This window comes from Vombatus ursinus, unplaced genomic scaffold (genome assembly GCF_900497805.2).
Source record: "Vombatus ursinus unplaced genomic scaffold, bare-nosed wombat genome assembly UNPS02015030.1, whole genome shotgun sequence".
Taxonomy (NCBI): domain Eukaryota; kingdom Metazoa; phylum Chordata; class Mammalia; order Diprotodontia; family Vombatidae; genus Vombatus; species Vombatus ursinus.
Window position 1 is genome coordinate 3,612,365 of NW_020954808.1, and position 16,252 is coordinate 3,628,616.

Sequence of the window (16,252 nt, forward strand, 5' to 3'; positions counted from 1 at the left end):
CCATACCTACCCGGGGATGGGATGCCGTGCTTGATGGGAACTTATGGGTTTGCAGTTGGGAGGAGGGAGGCAGGTTGCTATGGTTGCTGAACATAAGGCTGCCTCTTTTTCACTCACCCCTTTCCTAAATCTAGACAGATGCAGGGGGAAGGAGTTCCAAGGTGCCAGTGGTTACTCCACCCCTTTTAAGGAGAGGCCAACTCATTCCCCTCCCCCATTCACTGTCCCTCCTTGAGAAAGGAAGACAAGCAGTCCTGCCCGTTTCAAAGGGACAGCTCTACCTTTCACTGGGATATACCACTGAGGAGGGGGAGGTGTCAAAGCTGTGCAGCTATGCCATTTGGTGAGATGCCAGTCCCCTGAAAGGGGTCCCAAAGCCAAATCTAATTCAACCTTTTTTCCCTCCCTAACCCCTCAGCAGGAAAAGCAATCAGCCTTGGGGATTTCTATATACCTCTCTCCTAAAAAGGTAAGCTCTAGGGCCCCCTACCTTGGGGGGCTTTGAGATTGCCTACTGGGCTAGAATAGAAACTGGGATGGAATGGGACCTAGGGTGGGTCACTCCCCTTCCACCCAGATGCCCACACTCATTTCTCAGAATCCTAGACCAGCAGAGAACCAGAACATCCCATTTACAGATGGGGAAACTGAGGCCCAGAGAAAGGAAGGGACTTTTCGTAAGGGCACACAGGAAGTCAGGGTCAGAGCTAGGATTGCAACCAGGGCCTTGGAGATGACGTCTAATATCCCTTCTCGAACCAGCAATATACTGGTATAGTAGTTATCTGTGTCTGTCTTGTCTCCCTCCTAGACTGAACTTCCAGAGAGAATGAGGACTATGCCTTATCCTTCTCAGGGTTCCTCCTGCCACCCCACCCCCCCCTGCACCCAGCCCAGGGCCTTGCTCCCAATGGGGGCAAACCTTTATGTCTATAGGCTGTTCACAGAAGAGAGGCTGCTGCCCACTGCTCTTACAGCTTTGCCCAGAATCCTTCCCTTCCTATGCCTCAGTCTCCTTATCAGTAAAATGACAGGGTTGGACTCAGTGGTCATAGGATACTGTTATTAGGGCCAGAGGGGACCTCCAAACCCAGCCTCCCTCCCTTTACAGCTGAGGAGCCTGAGGCCAGAGGAGTACAATGGGTTATTGGGAAGATTTGAACTCAGGCCCCATAGTCAGTGAGCTTGCCACTGTATGGTGCTGCATCCTTCTATGAGGCTTTTAAACGCCCATGTCCCTGACTAACCAGGCTTGATAGAACTCAAGGTCTGGAAAGGAGGTTGTTTGGTTTGGTTAGGTTTTGGGTTTTTTTTGGGGGGGGGGTTGCTGGGGAGAAGAAAGACAGGAAGTGGAAAGCTTCCTTGCGCTAGCTTAACCTGTTAGGACCAGTCTGGTCTTGGACACGGAGGGCACGGGGTAGAGGGGAGCCCAGGTTGCCAACAATGATACAGACCCTCCTTTAGGTCCAAGTATTTATTGAGTACCTCCTGTCCACCTGAATCCAGTTCCAGTGAGACAAGAGTCTAATGGAACAGCAACTCAAATTTCCATGATGTTTCAAGGTTACAGAACACTTCTGAGCTAAGCCCTTTCCTTTCAGCAGTCTTACATGGAAACTTGAGGCTTACCCTGCATCATCCAGACTTGGACTCTTACTGCCCACTGGTTCCATTCACTGCTTTCTCAGAAGTGCTGCCCCTAGGGCTTAGGGTGAGCACTGAGTCATTCTCTTAGACCCTAGGGGCCTTAGCCCCAGAGCCTAAGGCCAGGGAAGGTGGGAGATGCAGGCCCCACAGCTTCCTTGAGGGGAACTTGGGGCTCTTCCAGAGTGGAGAGAGAGAAAGGGGGCAGCACTCAGTCTGAGTAGAGAAGCAGGGTTGACCCCGTATCCCACAGATAGGAAAACTGAAGTCCTAGCATGTGTGGGACTCAAAGCAGATCTGTTTGAAGGCAGAGTAGAGACAGAAAAAAGCAGGTTTCCTATGTGTGTGATGGTCCAAGTATGAGATGGTGTGAGACAGCTCCCAGCCCCTCTGCTCTGTGATGGTCCAGGCTGAGCCCAGGTGGGGGAGGGGGGGTGGAGGGGGTCTGGAGAAGGATTTGTCCTCTTCAAGAGACAAGGTCTTCAGTTGGTTCAGCAGAAGCTGCCTGAGCTGTTTATCACCAGGACAGAAAGAAGTGTCGAGTGGAACAGGGAGTGCGTATAGTGGGAACAGAAGAATTGGAAGGCACCATGAACTAATCGTAATCACCCTCTCAAGCCTCAGTTTCTTCCTCTGTAAAATGAGGAGTTTGGACTAGGTGAGCTTCAGGGTCCTTCCAGCTCTCAATGTTAGGCCCCTTCTCTCTTCAAGAAGGGAAGTGGGAGGGTGGAAGTCAGTGCAGGGGGGTGCTATACATTGTGGAGAAGGGAGGGAGGGAGTGGAGGAGGAGGGGATGTCTTGGGGGTGTAAGCCTCAACGCCTCCCTGCCTTTCCCCACCTCCCAAACCCACACAGGCTGCCAGAATCCTGGGGCCAGCCCCACTTCCAAAAGCCAGATGCGTCTTACCCGATGCCAGGTCGCACTGGCGGCCGCCATTACCCTCAACCTCCTTGTCTTCTTCTATGTGTCGCGGCTCCAGCAGCAGCGCCGGCGGGGGGGCCGGGCAGTCCGGCTCCCCCGACTTCCGCACTCGGCCCCAGACTCTCGGGTCACCGTGCTCATCCGGGAATTTGAAGCCTTTGACAACGCTGTGCCCGAGGTGGTGGCCTCCTTCCTGCACCATGATCCCACCCAGCCCATCGTTGTGGCCGCTGACACTCTCCCCTACCCGCCCTTAGCCCTGCCTGCCATTCCTAACGTCCGGCTGGCCCTGCTTCAGCCTTCCCTCGATCGGCCAGCTGCTGCTTCCCAGCCAGAAACTTATGTGGACACGGAGTTTGTGGCCCTGGTGCCTGATGGTACGAGGGCAGAGTCCCCTGGGCAGCTCCAGCGCATGGCAGAGGAGCTGAAAAACACCCATGCCCGACTGGTGGCTGCACCCGTGGCAACAGCAAACCCCCCCCACTGCCTGGCGCTGGAGGTGAATCTGCGTGAGTGGACAGCCAGCTACGGACCAGCCCCCGACCCTCCCTTCTGTGATGCCCTGGATGGAGAGGTAGTGGTGGTGGTCAGGACGCGGGATCTCTTTAACCTCTCCGCACCCCTCGCCCGGCCCATGAGCACTAGCCTCTTCCTTCAGACCTCAGTCCGAGGCTGGTCTGTGCGCCTCCTAGACCTGCCCTTTGCCCCTGCCCGGCAGCCTCCCTTGGCCACAGCCCACGCCCGCTGGAAGGCCGAGAAGGAAGGCCGTGCCCGGCGCGACGCACTGCTGCGGACGCTGGGCGTGCGGCTGGTCAGCTGGGAGGGCGGGAGGCAGGAGTGGTTCGGCTGTGGCAAGGAGACGGCCAGGTGCTTCGACACGGTGGTAGGCGACACTCCTTCCTACCTCTACGAGGGCCGCTGGACGCCCCCCTGCTGCCTGCAGGCCCTCCGCGAGACCGCCCGGCACGTCATCGGCGTCCTCGAGGCTGCCCGGGTGCGCTATTGGCTGGAAGGGGGGAGCCTGCTGGGAGCGGCGCGGCACGGTGACATCATCCCTTGGGACTATGACGTCGACCTGGGCATCTACCTCGAGGACGTGGCCAACTGTGAACAGCTGCGGGGGGCTGAGGTGGGCTCGGTGGTGGACGAGCGAGGTTTCGTGTGGGAGAAAGCTGTGGAGGGAGACTTCTTCCGGGTTCAGTACAGCGAGACCAACCACCTCCACGTGGACCTGTGGCCCTTCTACCCCCGGAACGGCGTCATGACCAAGGACACGTGGCTCGACCACCGCCAGGACGTGGAGTTCCCCGAGCACTTCCTCCACCCGCTGGTGCCGCTTCAGTTTGCCGGCTTTTTGGCCCAGGCCCCCAACAACTACCGCCGCTTCTTGGAGCTGAAGTTCGGGCCCGGCGCCATCGAGAACCCAGAATACCCCAATCCAGCCCTCAGGAGCCTGACGGGCAGCGGGTGACGCGTTGGGGAGTTGGTGGCTGCTCGGTGCCAGACCAGCTCTCTGTCCTGCATGGAGAAGATCGAGGCTGTCCAGGAACGCCGGGGGTCATGGGGAGGGGCACTCAGCAAGGGTAGCAATAAAAGACCCCCTGCTACTGGGCCGGCCCAGACTGTGTGCTATGTGGTTCATGGATCCCATTGACCACCAGGTGGCACTCTCCCCCAATTCCTGTGGCCTTGGAGGTCAGCTCAAGACCTCGGAATGGTACTCCCTACCACCCCATGCCACGAGTCCTTGCTCTTCCCTCTTTCCTGCCCTCCAGCTCCAGAGGGCCCAGAAGGCTCTGTCCTCTGATAGGTCTCCCCAAGATAGCACACGAGCCTCAGAATGGTTAGACACACATTTATTGCTTGGACCACACCCCTCCCCAACCTCACTAGGGAATAGGCTGGGGGCCAGAGTTCTGCCCCCTTCCTCCCAGCTCTCAGATGCCGCTGTCACTCTGGCTCTGACAGCCCAAGACCAGGGGCCAGAACAGTGTGTCCTGAGGACGGGGCACAGAGAACACGCACACTTTGCCTGAAAAGGGTGTGGAGGTAGGTGGGAGAAGACACCAAGAACTTTGGTCAGCAAGGGGAGCCGAACTGTCCGACTTGGGGTCCCCAGGCAGCAAAAAGTTAGCTAGAAGTAAGTGCCCATCTGTCAGTCCAGCCCTTTCTCTGGACCCTCGAAGCTACCTTCAGAATACAACCAGTCAGGGTCCCAAAGGGGACATTCCCCACTCCCCAGAGACTGGGGGAGATAGGCCATGGGTTTGAACTGACCCTCCCCAGCAGCAGCAAACTGCTTCCGTAGCCCAGAAAAGGAGGGCTAGTGCACCCGTGCCACTGGAGTGTGGGGAAGGAACCCCCTTCCAAAAAGTATCGTCTTATGTCTTTCTGGAGCCTCCTCTTGGGGTAGAGCTGGGGGCTCTACATGACCGACTCCTTCTCACAGGTGTTTGCATCCCCAGCAGGGCCACCCAACTTGACTGTCTTGAGAATGAGGGGGTCGGCCTCAGGGGATGGGGGGACCACAGAGGCATCATCTTTGACCTCTGCCAGCTCAGGCCCCAGACTCGCCAGGCCTGCCTCATTGTGGTCCACATAGCACTGAAGCAGGCCAGCTCCGAAGGCATCCCCTTCCACGTTGATGATGGTGCAGAAGCGGTCCCTGGGAACAGGGTGGAGGGGAGAGGAAAGAGGAAGAGGGATGAGAGCCAGCTGGAGGCTGGGTTGGCCCGCCCATGGCTCATTCCCACCAAGTCAGGAACGCCTGCCCTAACCATGTAATACACTCAGCCTGAGAGTTTGGGAGTAGGAGAAAGAGGAGCCCAGAGTACTCACACTAGCCAGTCCACGGCCAGGATGAAGGACATATCTTTGGTGGGCAAACTGATGGCTTCCAGAATGATGGCCAGGGTCAGCACACCCCCTGCCGGGATGCCGGCTGCACCCACACTCGAGGCTGTGGCAGTGATGCTGCCAAACGGAATGAGTTCACAGGTCAGGGGGAACCCCCGTCCCAACTTGTCCCAGGTCCACACTCCCATCCCACCCATGGTACCTCTCCTGCCCCCATTCTGAATCATTTTAATGTATCTCAGTCTGCCCTGATCTACATTGGCTCCACATGCCAGATCTCTTTGCCTTGATCCCCTGCCCCCCTGCCCTCAGCCATCCTCCGCACCCCACCCCTGCTGGGCACCCAGCCTCCCCATCTCCCCGCTCACAGGATTGTGATGACTTGGATGAATCTGAGGGGCACATTGTTTAACTGGGCAATGAAGACGGCAGCCACACACTGGAAGAGGGCAGCGCCATCCATGTTCACCGTAGCTCCGATGGGGAGGATGAAACGGCTGATGTGTTTGGAGACACCGTTTTTCTCCTCCACACACTCCATCATCAGTGGGAGCGTTGCTGAGCTGGAGATGATAAAGGATACCAGGGTGGGACGGGGTCAGTGCAACCGACTTGATTCTACTCCAAGCTACCCCACCCCCAATTCAGGGAATTCACTAGAGGGAGACAGGTCCAGGCCAATCCCTTCATTTTAGGAAGGAGGTGACTGAGGCCTGAAAAGATGTGACCCACTCAAGTTCAGGCGAGATGCTAAATGGGAGAAACTGAATGGGAAGATTCAGGGCTCAAGGGAGGGGGCTCTGGGTTATCAGAGTACGTGGTAAGCCAAGAGCCGGGAGGCATCAGGAAGCTAGACCAGTCTCTCTGAGGCCTTTCCTGTTCAAAGGGTGGCTTTGAAGGAGTAGTCCAAGCCAGGCCTAAGGCAGCTCCCTAGGCACAGTACCTGGAGGAGGTCCCAAAGGCGGTGGCCAAGGCCGGCACAATCCCCCACAGGAAGCGGTAAGGGTTCTTGCGAGTGATCAGAAAGTAGATGAGAGGCAGCACCAGCAGCCCATGGATGATATGTCCCAGGATGCAGCAGCAGACATATTTGCCCAGACTGGCAAAGAGCCGGCCCACATCTTCCATCTCCACAATCTTGCCCGCAATCAGGAACATGATGCCCACGGGAGCGTACCTGAGGTGAGGGAGAAGAGGCCTCCGCCTCAACTGGGGACTCAGGCCGCCCACTGGCCCACCCTCGCAGCCTCAGGATGTCCACCCCCCTGCCCCTGAGCCAGCTTCCCCAAGGGAGGGTCCCTGTCTCCAGAAGGCTGCACTCCCTGGGGACCTACCACATGATCCAGGACACCATTATCATCGTGGCCTCATTGAAGGAGTTGAAAAAGCAGATGAGCAGCTCCCCTTCTGCCCCCATCTTACGAAGGGCGACCCCAAGCACCATGGCAAACACCACCAGCCCCAGAATGTTCATCCCCTCCACTTCCCTCCCAATGGGTTCCTAGGACAGGGAGGAGACATTTGTCAGGGAAAGTCAAGACAAAACAAAGAGATGTGTTAGGTGCCTACTGAGTGTAGAACACTGTCGGGAGAGGGCCGAAGTTTAAATAACAGCTTATGCTTATAGAGCGCTTTATGGAAAAACAACCCTATGAGGAAGATGCCATTATCACCCCCATTTTACAGATAAAGAAACTGAGTCTCAGAGAAGTGTAGTGACTTGCCCAGGGTCACAGATCTATTAAGTGTCTAGGGCAGCATGCAAATCCAAGTCTTTCTCACTCCAACTCTATCTTAGAATCCACAATCCAGTGTGCACCACAGGAGAACTCCATTAGAGAGAGAAAATGAAGTTCTACAGGAGATCCATGGGGGAAAAATCTAAGAAGCCTCCCTGGAGAAGGAGATATTCTAGTTACATTTTGAAGGATGGGTGGAAATTTTCACTGGGGTTCAGTGGAAGGAACAGCAACTCTGGAGTCAGAAGACATGGGCTGAAATCCCACTCTGGACTCTCACTACCTGTGTGACCTTGGACAAATCACTCACCTTCCTGAGTCCCAACATCCTTATCCACAAAACAAGGGCTTGGGCTAGATATGGCCTCTGGGAGGTTGTATATCCCCACCTTGGAAACAGGCCAAGAGGAGCAGAAAATGCATTTGGGGAAAAGTTCAGGCAAAGAAAGGGGCCTGAGGCAAGAGCAGAGACGAGTCCACTTTGGCTAGAGAAGAACAACGTGAAGTTATGCCGGACTGCAGAGAGCCTTGAGGGCCACGTGTGGAAGGCTGCACTTGACTCGGGCGGCAATAGAGAGTGGCCACATCAGATCCACGCACAAGATTATTCTAGCTGAGGTCAAAGGAGGGATTAGAGACAGGACAGGACGCACAGGGCCTGCCCGTGGGGGCACTGACAGGGCAAGGCATCTTAGGGAAAGGCTAGAACTGCCTAGAAACCCTCCCGCCCCACCCCCACCCCCAAGCCAGATAGACAGAGCTGCCTTAAGAGATACTGCTTGTGGAAGTGACTTAACCCGGATCCAGGCTGGTCATGGCCCCCTGCTGCTGCCACCCTCCCCTACTGACTGCTCGGCCTTTCCTGCTGCTCACTATTACAATTCCAAGGGTCAGAAAAGAAGTCACATGGTTCTTTCCCATTAACTCCCCTCCAAACGACCCTTTTCTCAATTGCCTCACTCTGCTCCCCTCATAATTACTAGGAAGGTTAGTCGAGGGCCAACTGGAGGAGGAGAACTGGGAAAAGAACTGGGAAAGTCAGCCGAAGGGTAGGGTGGAGGAAAAGAGAGGGGAAGGGAGGAGGGAAAGAGGGAGGGAGGAGAGAGAGGAAGGAGAGAGGGAGGGAAGAGAGAGAGGGAGGGAGGAGAGAGGAAGGGAGGAGAGAGAGGGAGGAGAGAGAAGGAGGAAGGGGAAAGAGGGAGGAAGAAGAGAGAGGGAAGAAGGAGAGGGAAGGAGGACAGAGAAGAAGGGAGGAAAGAGAGAGGAAGGAAGGAAAGAGGGAGGGAAGAGAAAGAGAGAGGAAGGAAAGAGGAAGGGGAGGGAGGGAAGGAGGAGAGAGAGGAGAGATCCTGTCCCTGCAGTAGCCCCCCAAATTACCTTCCACGTGGTCATATTGGTCTCGTTCAGCTTGTACTCGGTGGAATACTGAAGTGAAAGGAATGAGGGAGAAAAGAAGGGTTATTTCCTGAGGCTCACTCCGGGCCCTTCTCCCCTCCCATTCCCTCAACCCTTAAGTAAGACTTACAGAGCGGAAAGCCGCCGACACCAGGTTATCAGGAAAGATATTCCTGTAAAAACACAAGACACAGTTAAATACTAGATGAAGTGAAAGGAGAAATTCTCCTCCCCATGCAGCCTGACCCTTGTGTCCTTCCACCCCTCCAGAGGTCTCTGCCCAGTTGCTCAGCTGTGGGGTGGGGCAGGAGGCCTGGCCCTGGCTCTCTCACTCCCCAGGTGACTCTGAGCCCTTAACACCAGTGGAAAGGAGGTGGGAAAGGCCACAAGGGAAGGCTGAGAACGAGCACTTCCCTCTGACCATGGGGGTGGAAGCTGTAGGGAGGGCAGGCCTGTTAGAGGCTGTGGCATTCTTAGAGGCATCCTGCTCTGCACGGGCTTCAGGATTGGGGGCAGCAAAGAAAAAGGGAGAACCCATCCATACTTCCATGTTGGAGCCAGGCCTGGAGGGAAAGGAGGAAGGTGGGGAGGGGGCAGAAGGGAGAGAATCTGGGACAACTGTGTTCTCAGCTCTCTTCCCCCAAACCTTTCCAGTTCTCAGGAGGTCCCCTGCAGCCCAAGAGATGTGGAGGTCCATTTAGGGGGAGGGAAGGCCTTTCTCTGAGACAGGGTGGGGGAGGCCTCCCTGGATACTCTCGTGCCACCCCACCCCGGCCCTCTCCACCAGCTGGCAAACTGAACATCCTGGCATCCCTATACCGCAAGGCAGGTGGGCCTGTGGTTACTGAGCATGAGAGACGTGGGGTCTGTGGTAGAGAAGGGGAGGGGAGAGAGGTATCAGGGTGCCAGCTTCATTAGCATGGCCCAAACAGGAGTCTTTCTGGATAGAGAGATACACTGGATTGCAAATCAGAGGAGCTGGGTTCCAATCCCCTCTGCTGCTCCCTGTGTGCCTTCTACCAGCTCCCTCCCCTCTACTGGGCCTCAGGGAGCCCCTCCTGAGGAAAGGGCCCCTCCTGCAAGCTCTTGATTAACTGTAACCTGGCTGGAAAGGGAGGAACCCCCAATTCAGCTGTAGGCAAAGGCCACGCCCTGGGTACTTGAGAATTTGTCATCTGCAAACCTAATTTTCATGACTCCTGGTAATATCCTGCCCTCCCCTCAAGTCTATGGGAGGAAACCCACCCTTCTTCCAAAAGACATACATATGTGTGTACATATAAACACTCAAAGCATGCCTTTTGCACAGACTTGTGTTTCTATAACTCAACAGAGACAGGCCTAGAGCAAGCTACATATAGGAGAAAAAAAACAACCCTTCCCTCGACACACTCAGAGACAGATGGTTAGGCTGTATACACAGGTTGCGGGGGGAACCAAGCACCCTTTCACCCTGTGGGTCATCCTCCTCTCTCTGTAGCACCTGTTCTCTGACAGACGGTTACTCAAACAGACATTGAAGAGGTTGCAAGTGTTAATCACCCCAAGCGGTAGCTGTGGTATTGTCAGGACAAGAGTTGTTTGGAGAAGCAAAAGGGGTGTGGGGGAGACAGAGAGAGAGAGAGAGAGAGAGGGAGGGAGGGGGGAGGGAGGGAGAGACAGAGAGAGAGTGTGTGTGTGTGTGTGTGTGTGTGAGTGTGTGCTGGATCGAGTAGCTGAGTCCCTGAGGGAAAAAAAGTGCCCACCCTGCCAGGTTCAAGTGTCTATGTGTCGGGGTATTAATCCTCTGCCTGTATGAGAGTAGAGTGTATGTATGGAGTAAAAAAGGGTACTAGCCAATGGCCAGTGGGTGTGAAAATTGGGCCTGTCTGTGCATCACCTGGCCCCAGGAGGCAGGTATGTCAACCCCCAGGGTGAGAGGCTCACTTCACTGCCTGAATTCACTTTTCTTCCTCAACAGGTTAAGGCTTATCTGAGGATTGCAAGAGGTTTCCTTCCATCTTTAGGGTTATCTCCCCGTCCTGGCGTAGGGTGGGAGAAGGGGAGGAAGTGGCCTACCCAATCTGCCCATCCCACTGACTCCTGACTGAGCAAAGTAAACACAACAGCAAACACAGCCCCAGAGAAATCAGGGCCCATCCCCAGTCCCAAAAGTTCAACAGCAGAGAAAGGAAAGGGGATAAGTACAAATATTATGCCATTTGATCCTGACAACGAATGCTGAAATGTAGGTGTAGTTATTATTCCTATGCCAAGAAAACCCGGGCAGACAGAGGTTGGGTTAAGTGACTTGCCCAGGGGCACACAACTAGGAAGTGTCTGAGGTAGGATTTCCTGCCTCCAGGTCCAGACCTCTATCAGCTGCACCACCCAGCAGAGAGAACCTCGGAAGGAGAGAGCACACCGAACTGGGGACACAAAAATCCCAACTCTGCAGTTTACAAGCTATGGCTTATGGACAATCACTGGGGCTGTTTCTTCATCTCTCAGATGGAGAGTTGGAGAGCTGTTCCTACTCCTCCCCCTCCCCCTCCTCTTCCGTACGACCTCTATCCCCCCCAAGCTAGGGATCAGGAGATAGGGAGCTCCCCCCCATTGCTAGCCCTGATTGGCCCTGGCTCAGCCAATAGCTGACAGTCATAAGGTACTGTCCACCGAACCTCGGCTTCCCTCTCCTTACAAATCGGACTGGAGATGCAGGACAGAAAGGGGACCCCTCGAGGGGGAGCTCTTCCCTTCACAGCAGAAGAACTGAGGCACAGAAAGGTTAAGTGGATTGCTCATGGTCTCAGATCGTTCCAATCAAACATTCCATTTCCCTAAACAGAAATACTGAATCATCAGCTCGGGGGTGGTGGAGGGAACATATCTGGACACAGCTGTCCACTCAAAATCCCAGATCCCCAGACGGGAATGGGCATGGCTTTTCAGCTGGAAGCTGGGGGCGGGGTCCCCCGAAGCTGAGCTAACTGGGAGTCAAGAGTGGCATGTTTACCCCATATAAGTGGGTTAGAGGCAAAAGCTCCTGCCTCCCCAAAGGCGCCCACTAGGTGGAAAGCATCAGAAAACCCACCAAAGAGAAGCAAAGTACAAAAGAGGCTTGGGACCGGGAAACAGGGCAAAGAGAGGCCCGGCCTGATGCCTGGGATATGGAGCAGGGAGCGCAGTCTGGTCCGTCAATCCTCCGCTGATGGCCGGGACGGGGCTTGGGCGCCGAGGGGGTGGGGGTGGGGGGGAGAGGGCTAGGTTTTTCTTGCTTCCCCTCGGCCAAACTCCCCGGACTGAGGACCACTGCCTCCGGCCGACCTCCGGCCGATGGGGAAGGGGAGGAGGCGGCCAGCTCACCCAGTGGACAGATGGGGGGGGGGGGTGGCCCCACATCCGGGCACCACGTGACATCGGGCCGCACCACGTGGAGCCCTCGGTGGGCCGGGTACCTGAAGAGGTCCAGGAAGGAGTCGAGCACCTCCTTGGTCTGGGGCAGCTGCGCGTCCTGCGCCTCCAGGGCCTTGGTGCCCACGCCGGGGCGCAGCGCGAAGGCCAGCCCGACGCCCAGCGCCGAGGCCAGCAGCGTGGTAAGCAGGAAGAAGAGCAGCGCCCAGCCGCCCATGCGGCCGAGCGAGGCCGGGTCCAGGCTGGCGGCGCCGCCCACCAGGCTGCACACCACCAGCGGCAGGATGATGAGGCGCAGCAGGCGCAGCAGCAGCTCTCCAGGGAACGAGAAGGCCACCCGGTGCGCCGGGCTCAGGCGCGGCGCCCAGCGCGCCACGGCCAGCCCCACGGCCGCTCCGGCCACCACTCCGGCCAAGGTCAGCAGCACCAGCAGGTTAGCGCGCAGGCACGAGCGCACCCGCCGCCCCCTGCGGCCGCCGCAGCCCGGGGGCTCCGCGCCGGGGGGCTCCGCGCCGGGACCCGCTGCCGGGCCGTTGGCCGCGCCCCGCTTGAGGCTGCTGGGGGCCCCCTCGGCCACCATCTCTGCCCCCGGGGGTTCTCTCGGGGCCGGGCGCCGAGGAGGGATCGGCGGGGTCCGGAGAGCCTTGGAGGTCAGCGAGGCCGGACGGCTCAGCCCTCGGGAGAGGCGAGCCCGGCGCCGGAGTTCGCGGGCTTCTTCTCCGGGGTCGGCGCCTCGCGGCTCCTTCTGTCCCCTTCTTGCGCTCCGCTAGCCCAGCGCCGGGGTCCTTCGGCGTCCTGTGGTCAGCGGGAGCTTGGGTCCCGAGGAGAGCCTCGGCCCCTGGACGGCCAGCCCGTGCTGGGGGACCCGCGTCGGCCGCTGCAAGGCTACCGTCGGGCAAGGGCGCGGGAGCCGGCGTTCGGCGTGTCTGTGAGCCCGGCCAACGGAAGCGAGGGGATTAAACTGAGGACACGAGACCGCCCACGGCCCTGCCCCGCCCGGGAGGCCTGCCCCTACTCGCGTGGGGCGGGGCCCTGAGCCCGGGGGGCGCCGATTGGCCGAGGAGCGACCGGCGCCCGCCCACTCCCTCTCCGAGCCTGGACTCGACTTCTGGGCTTGGAGCGGAGGGAGGAGGAGAGGAAATCAATGCGTGGGGCGGGGCTTCTGGGGGCTCGGCGGGGGAGGTGGAGGGGCGAGAGCCGGAGGCTTTCCCGCCAGAAGCACCAGCTGGTCCGCAACGGCCCCCAACCGCTCCCCAGTCCAAGGGTCCTCTCCACCTGCACACGTGGAACCGACAAAGCGGGGGGAAGGGCCGAGGGGGGCCACTCGAGACTCTAGGGAAAGGGATGTTGGGGAGCCTCGAGGGTCGTGGGGAGAGGAGACATTAGGGAGCCGTGAAGGATGCTGGAGAGAACGGACCTGGGCAGCCTCGGGGGGTCCTGGGGAGAGGAGACATTAGGGAGCCGTGAAGGATGCTGGAGAGAATGGAGCTGGGGAGGCTCGAGGGGTCCTGGGGAGAGCGAGCTGAGGCAACCTTGAGGGCCGCGGGGCAAGGAACACTCCTGAAACCCTGCCTAGGGTAAATCGGCCTGGTTCCTTCCACGCTGGATTTGGAGGTGGGAAGACCGGGTCCAAATTTCCGGATGCCTCTGTGGCTTTAGGCAGGTCGCTTGGCCTTTCTGGGCCTCAGTCAGTCAACAAGCATTCATTAAGCGCTTCCTATGTACCAGGCTCTGTGCTAAGTACTGGAGTTACAACGAAAGGCAAAAACAGTCCCTACCATCAAGGAGCTCCTATTCCTTTTTTTCTTATTGAGATGAATTGAAGCGATCTTTTTTGCTCTTACAAATCACTTACATTCCCTGTATCCCTCCTACTCCCTTCCAAGAGAGCCATCCCATATAACTAGGAATTTTTAAAAGAGAAAAAATCTGCACAGCAGATGAATACCATAAAAATTGTAAATATAACAATTCATGTCATTCCATGCCAGTGGACACACCTATCCAAGCTTCTGCCGAGGAATGGGGGAGGTGTCTTCATCATAGCTCTTCTTGGTGATTTGGGGACAGAAGTTTGCTTTTGTTTTGTGACATCTCCACTTGCTTCACTTCATTTAGGTCTTCATAATTCCTGGTACTCATCATATTTTTTTAATTTCTTGCTGCACAATAATATTCCATCGTATAAACGAACCACAATTCGTTCAGCCATTCCCCAGGCCGTGGGAATCAACTTTGTTTCCAGTTCTTTGCTATCACCAAAAGTGCTGCTATAAATATTTTGGTGTCTGTGGGAACATTCTTTTTATCAATTATCCCTGGCATATATGCGTAATAATGGAACCTCTGGGTCAAAGGGTTTGGACGTTTTGGTCAATTTATTTGCCTAATTTGAAAATGCTTTCCAAAATATTTATACTAGTATCTACAGCTCCACCAACAATGCATTAGTGTGCATATCTTTTCACAACCCTTTCACCATTGACTTTGTCATTTCCCGTTTTGCTGTGTGGAAGGTGAAACTTCCAGGTTACAGAGTCTGGACATGAAACACCGACTTTGTGCTAGACCCTGTGTTAAATTGCTAGGGATACAAAAAAATGACATGAGAGTCCCTGCCTTCAAGGAATTTATAATGTAATGGGAAAAGACGGCTAAAAAGAAGTTCAGGGGGTGGGGTTGTGGGGAGGACAGTACCTAGCTTAGGGGTGGAGGGAATGAAAAAGTCCTACAATCAGGGTAAGAAGTGACCCAAAGAGATATCACTTATATAGTTGATTGATCTTGCAGGACAATGAGGTGCTGGAAATTGTGAGATCCAGGAAAGTAGTAGGATGGGAAATGACAAGGGTTCTTTTGTTTTGTTTTGTTTTTGCTTTTTGGTGAGGCAATCCGGGTTAAGTGACTTGCCCAGGGTCACACAGCTAGTAAAAGTCAAGTGTCTGAGGTCGGATTTGAACTCAGGTCCTTCTGACTGCAAGGCTGAAGTGCTATCCCCTGAACCACCTAGCTGCCCCTCTTTTGATTTTTTGAGTCAATCTCTTTTAGTGATTTGGAGCATTCTTTTATAGAGTGCCTAATAGTTTGTAATTCTTTTGAGAACTGTTTGTCCTTATCTTTTCACCACATCTATTGGAGAATGGATTTTGGTCTTATTTTGGTCTTCTGTCAGTTCTGTCTCTCGGATATTGAATCCTTATATTAGAAATATGATATGAAGGTTTTTTTCCCCATTCAATGGATTTCCTTCTTATCCTGGATGCATTGATTTTGGTTGTGCAGAAGCTTTTCAATTTCACGTAATCAAAATTAGCTGTATTTTATCGCTTGTAATTGCCTCTATAGCTTGTTTAAGAATACTTCTACCTGTAACTGTGAAAGCAATATGACTTGCTTCTCTTCCAATTCTTTTTTATAGTATGACCTCTAATATTCAAATTGAGGCACTCACATTTTAAAGGGGGAGTCAACACGTAAATAACTAGATTCATATAAGATATGTACAGAGGAAGTGTAAGGCAACCTGAAGGGAAGGCGTTAGTAGCTGGGGAGGACCAGGAAAGGTTTCCTGGAACAGTTTCCTCATCTTTAAAATGGGGATAATAGGATACACCTGATGGGGTTGTTGTGAAGATCCAATCAGAATGTATAAAAAGGTCTTTGCAGTTTTTACAGCTGTTACCTTTAAAAAAAATTTTTTTTTAAAAAGCTGTAACTCCTAAGAGAAGGAAGATAACCAGGATACACATAGTGCTTTCTAAGAGTTTACAATCAACCAAAGGAAGGAAATTCCTCAAGCTCGAAGAGGTATTCATTCTAGGTAGATTTCCAAGCTTGTGAGCCTCCCAGGAGCTACCCAGAAAGGTCCTGAGCAGAATTACCCCTAGGTCCACCATACCCAGGGATGATATGCATATGTACAGAATACAAATACTCCAAGTTTCCTTTCCACTTTCGTCTCTGTTCTAAAGCATCCCGATAAGGTTTTTCCCCATCCTCCTCCGTAGGGTCTCTGGCTTCATCCCAGCTCTCCGTTCCATCTTTACTCCTGGCCCCTACAGGCTCCCAGAGCAAGCTCGGTAGAATCTAAGCTCCAGGAGGGGGAGGGGCTTGGATATTTTTTCCTTTGTATGCCCAGACAGTAGGCACTTAATAAGTGGGCATCGATTGATTTCTATTCCAGCCTCTTTGTTGTTGATGTTGTTGAGGCATTTTTTTTAGTCATGTCCAACTCTCCATGACCCCATTTGGGGTTATCTTGGCAGAGATACTGGAGTGTTTTGCCATTTCCTTCTTCTAACTC

At 54.9% G+C, this 16,252-nt stretch overlaps 2 protein-coding genes across 12 annotated transcripts; one reads left to right on the forward strand and one right to left on the reverse strand.

The window, feature by feature from the left end:
* Positions 1–8: 8 nt before the first annotated feature.
* On the forward strand, positions 9–4,189 carry LOC114030918 (fukutin-related protein-like). Of its 11 annotated transcripts, none has more exons than XM_027845854.1 (3): positions 9–469; positions 812–2,302; positions 2,500–4,189. In XM_027845854.1, exon 3 carries the CDS (start codon positions 2,541–2,543, stop codon positions 4,035–4,037), a length of 1,497 nt encoding a protein of 498 aa, XP_027701655.1. In that variant the 5' UTR covers positions 9–469; positions 812–2,302; positions 2,500–2,540; the 3' UTR covers positions 4,038–4,189. The 11 variants fall into 11 exon arrangements, with proteins under 11 accessions (XP_027701655.1, XP_027701657.1, XP_027701658.1 ...); XM_027845856.1 differs by having other exon boundaries at positions 1,602–2,302; XM_027845857.1 differs by having other exon boundaries at positions 1,605–2,302.
* Positions 4,190–4,404: 215 nt separating this feature from the next.
* Positions 4,405–12,544, reverse strand: LOC114031039 (neutral amino acid transporter B(0)-like). The gene is made up of 8 exons (XM_027846041.1): positions 11,994–12,544; positions 8,687–8,729; positions 8,539–8,586; positions 6,757–6,923; positions 6,366–6,599; positions 5,791–5,985; positions 5,405–5,539; positions 4,405–5,231 (listed from the first exon to the last, which is right to left on the reverse strand). The coding sequence occupies exons 1-8, from the start codon at positions 12,527–12,529 to the stop codon at positions 4,991–4,993; spliced, it is 1,599 nt and encodes a 532-aa protein (XP_027701842.1). The 5' UTR covers positions 12,530–12,544; the 3' UTR covers positions 4,405–4,990.
* Between the last annotated feature and the right edge of the window lie 3,708 nt (positions 12,545–16,252).

Coding starts and splice junctions, on each gene's coding strand:
- LOC114030918 (XM_027845854.1), top strand. CDS start 2,541: ATGCGTCTTACCCGATGCCAGGTCGCACTGGCGGCCGCCATTACCCTC.
- LOC114031039 (XM_027846041.1), bottom strand. CDS start 12,529: ATGGTGGCCGAGGGGGCCCCCAGCAGCCTCAAGCGGGGCGCGGCCAAC. Junction 6,924..8,538: donor CCAATATGACCACGTGGAAG/GTAATTTGGGGG, acceptor TCCCTGTCCTAG/GAACCCATTGGGAGGGAAGT. Junction 5,986..6,365: donor GCCTTTGGGACCTCCTCCAG/GTACTGTGCCTA, acceptor TATCATCTCCAG/CTCAGCAACGCTCCCACTGA.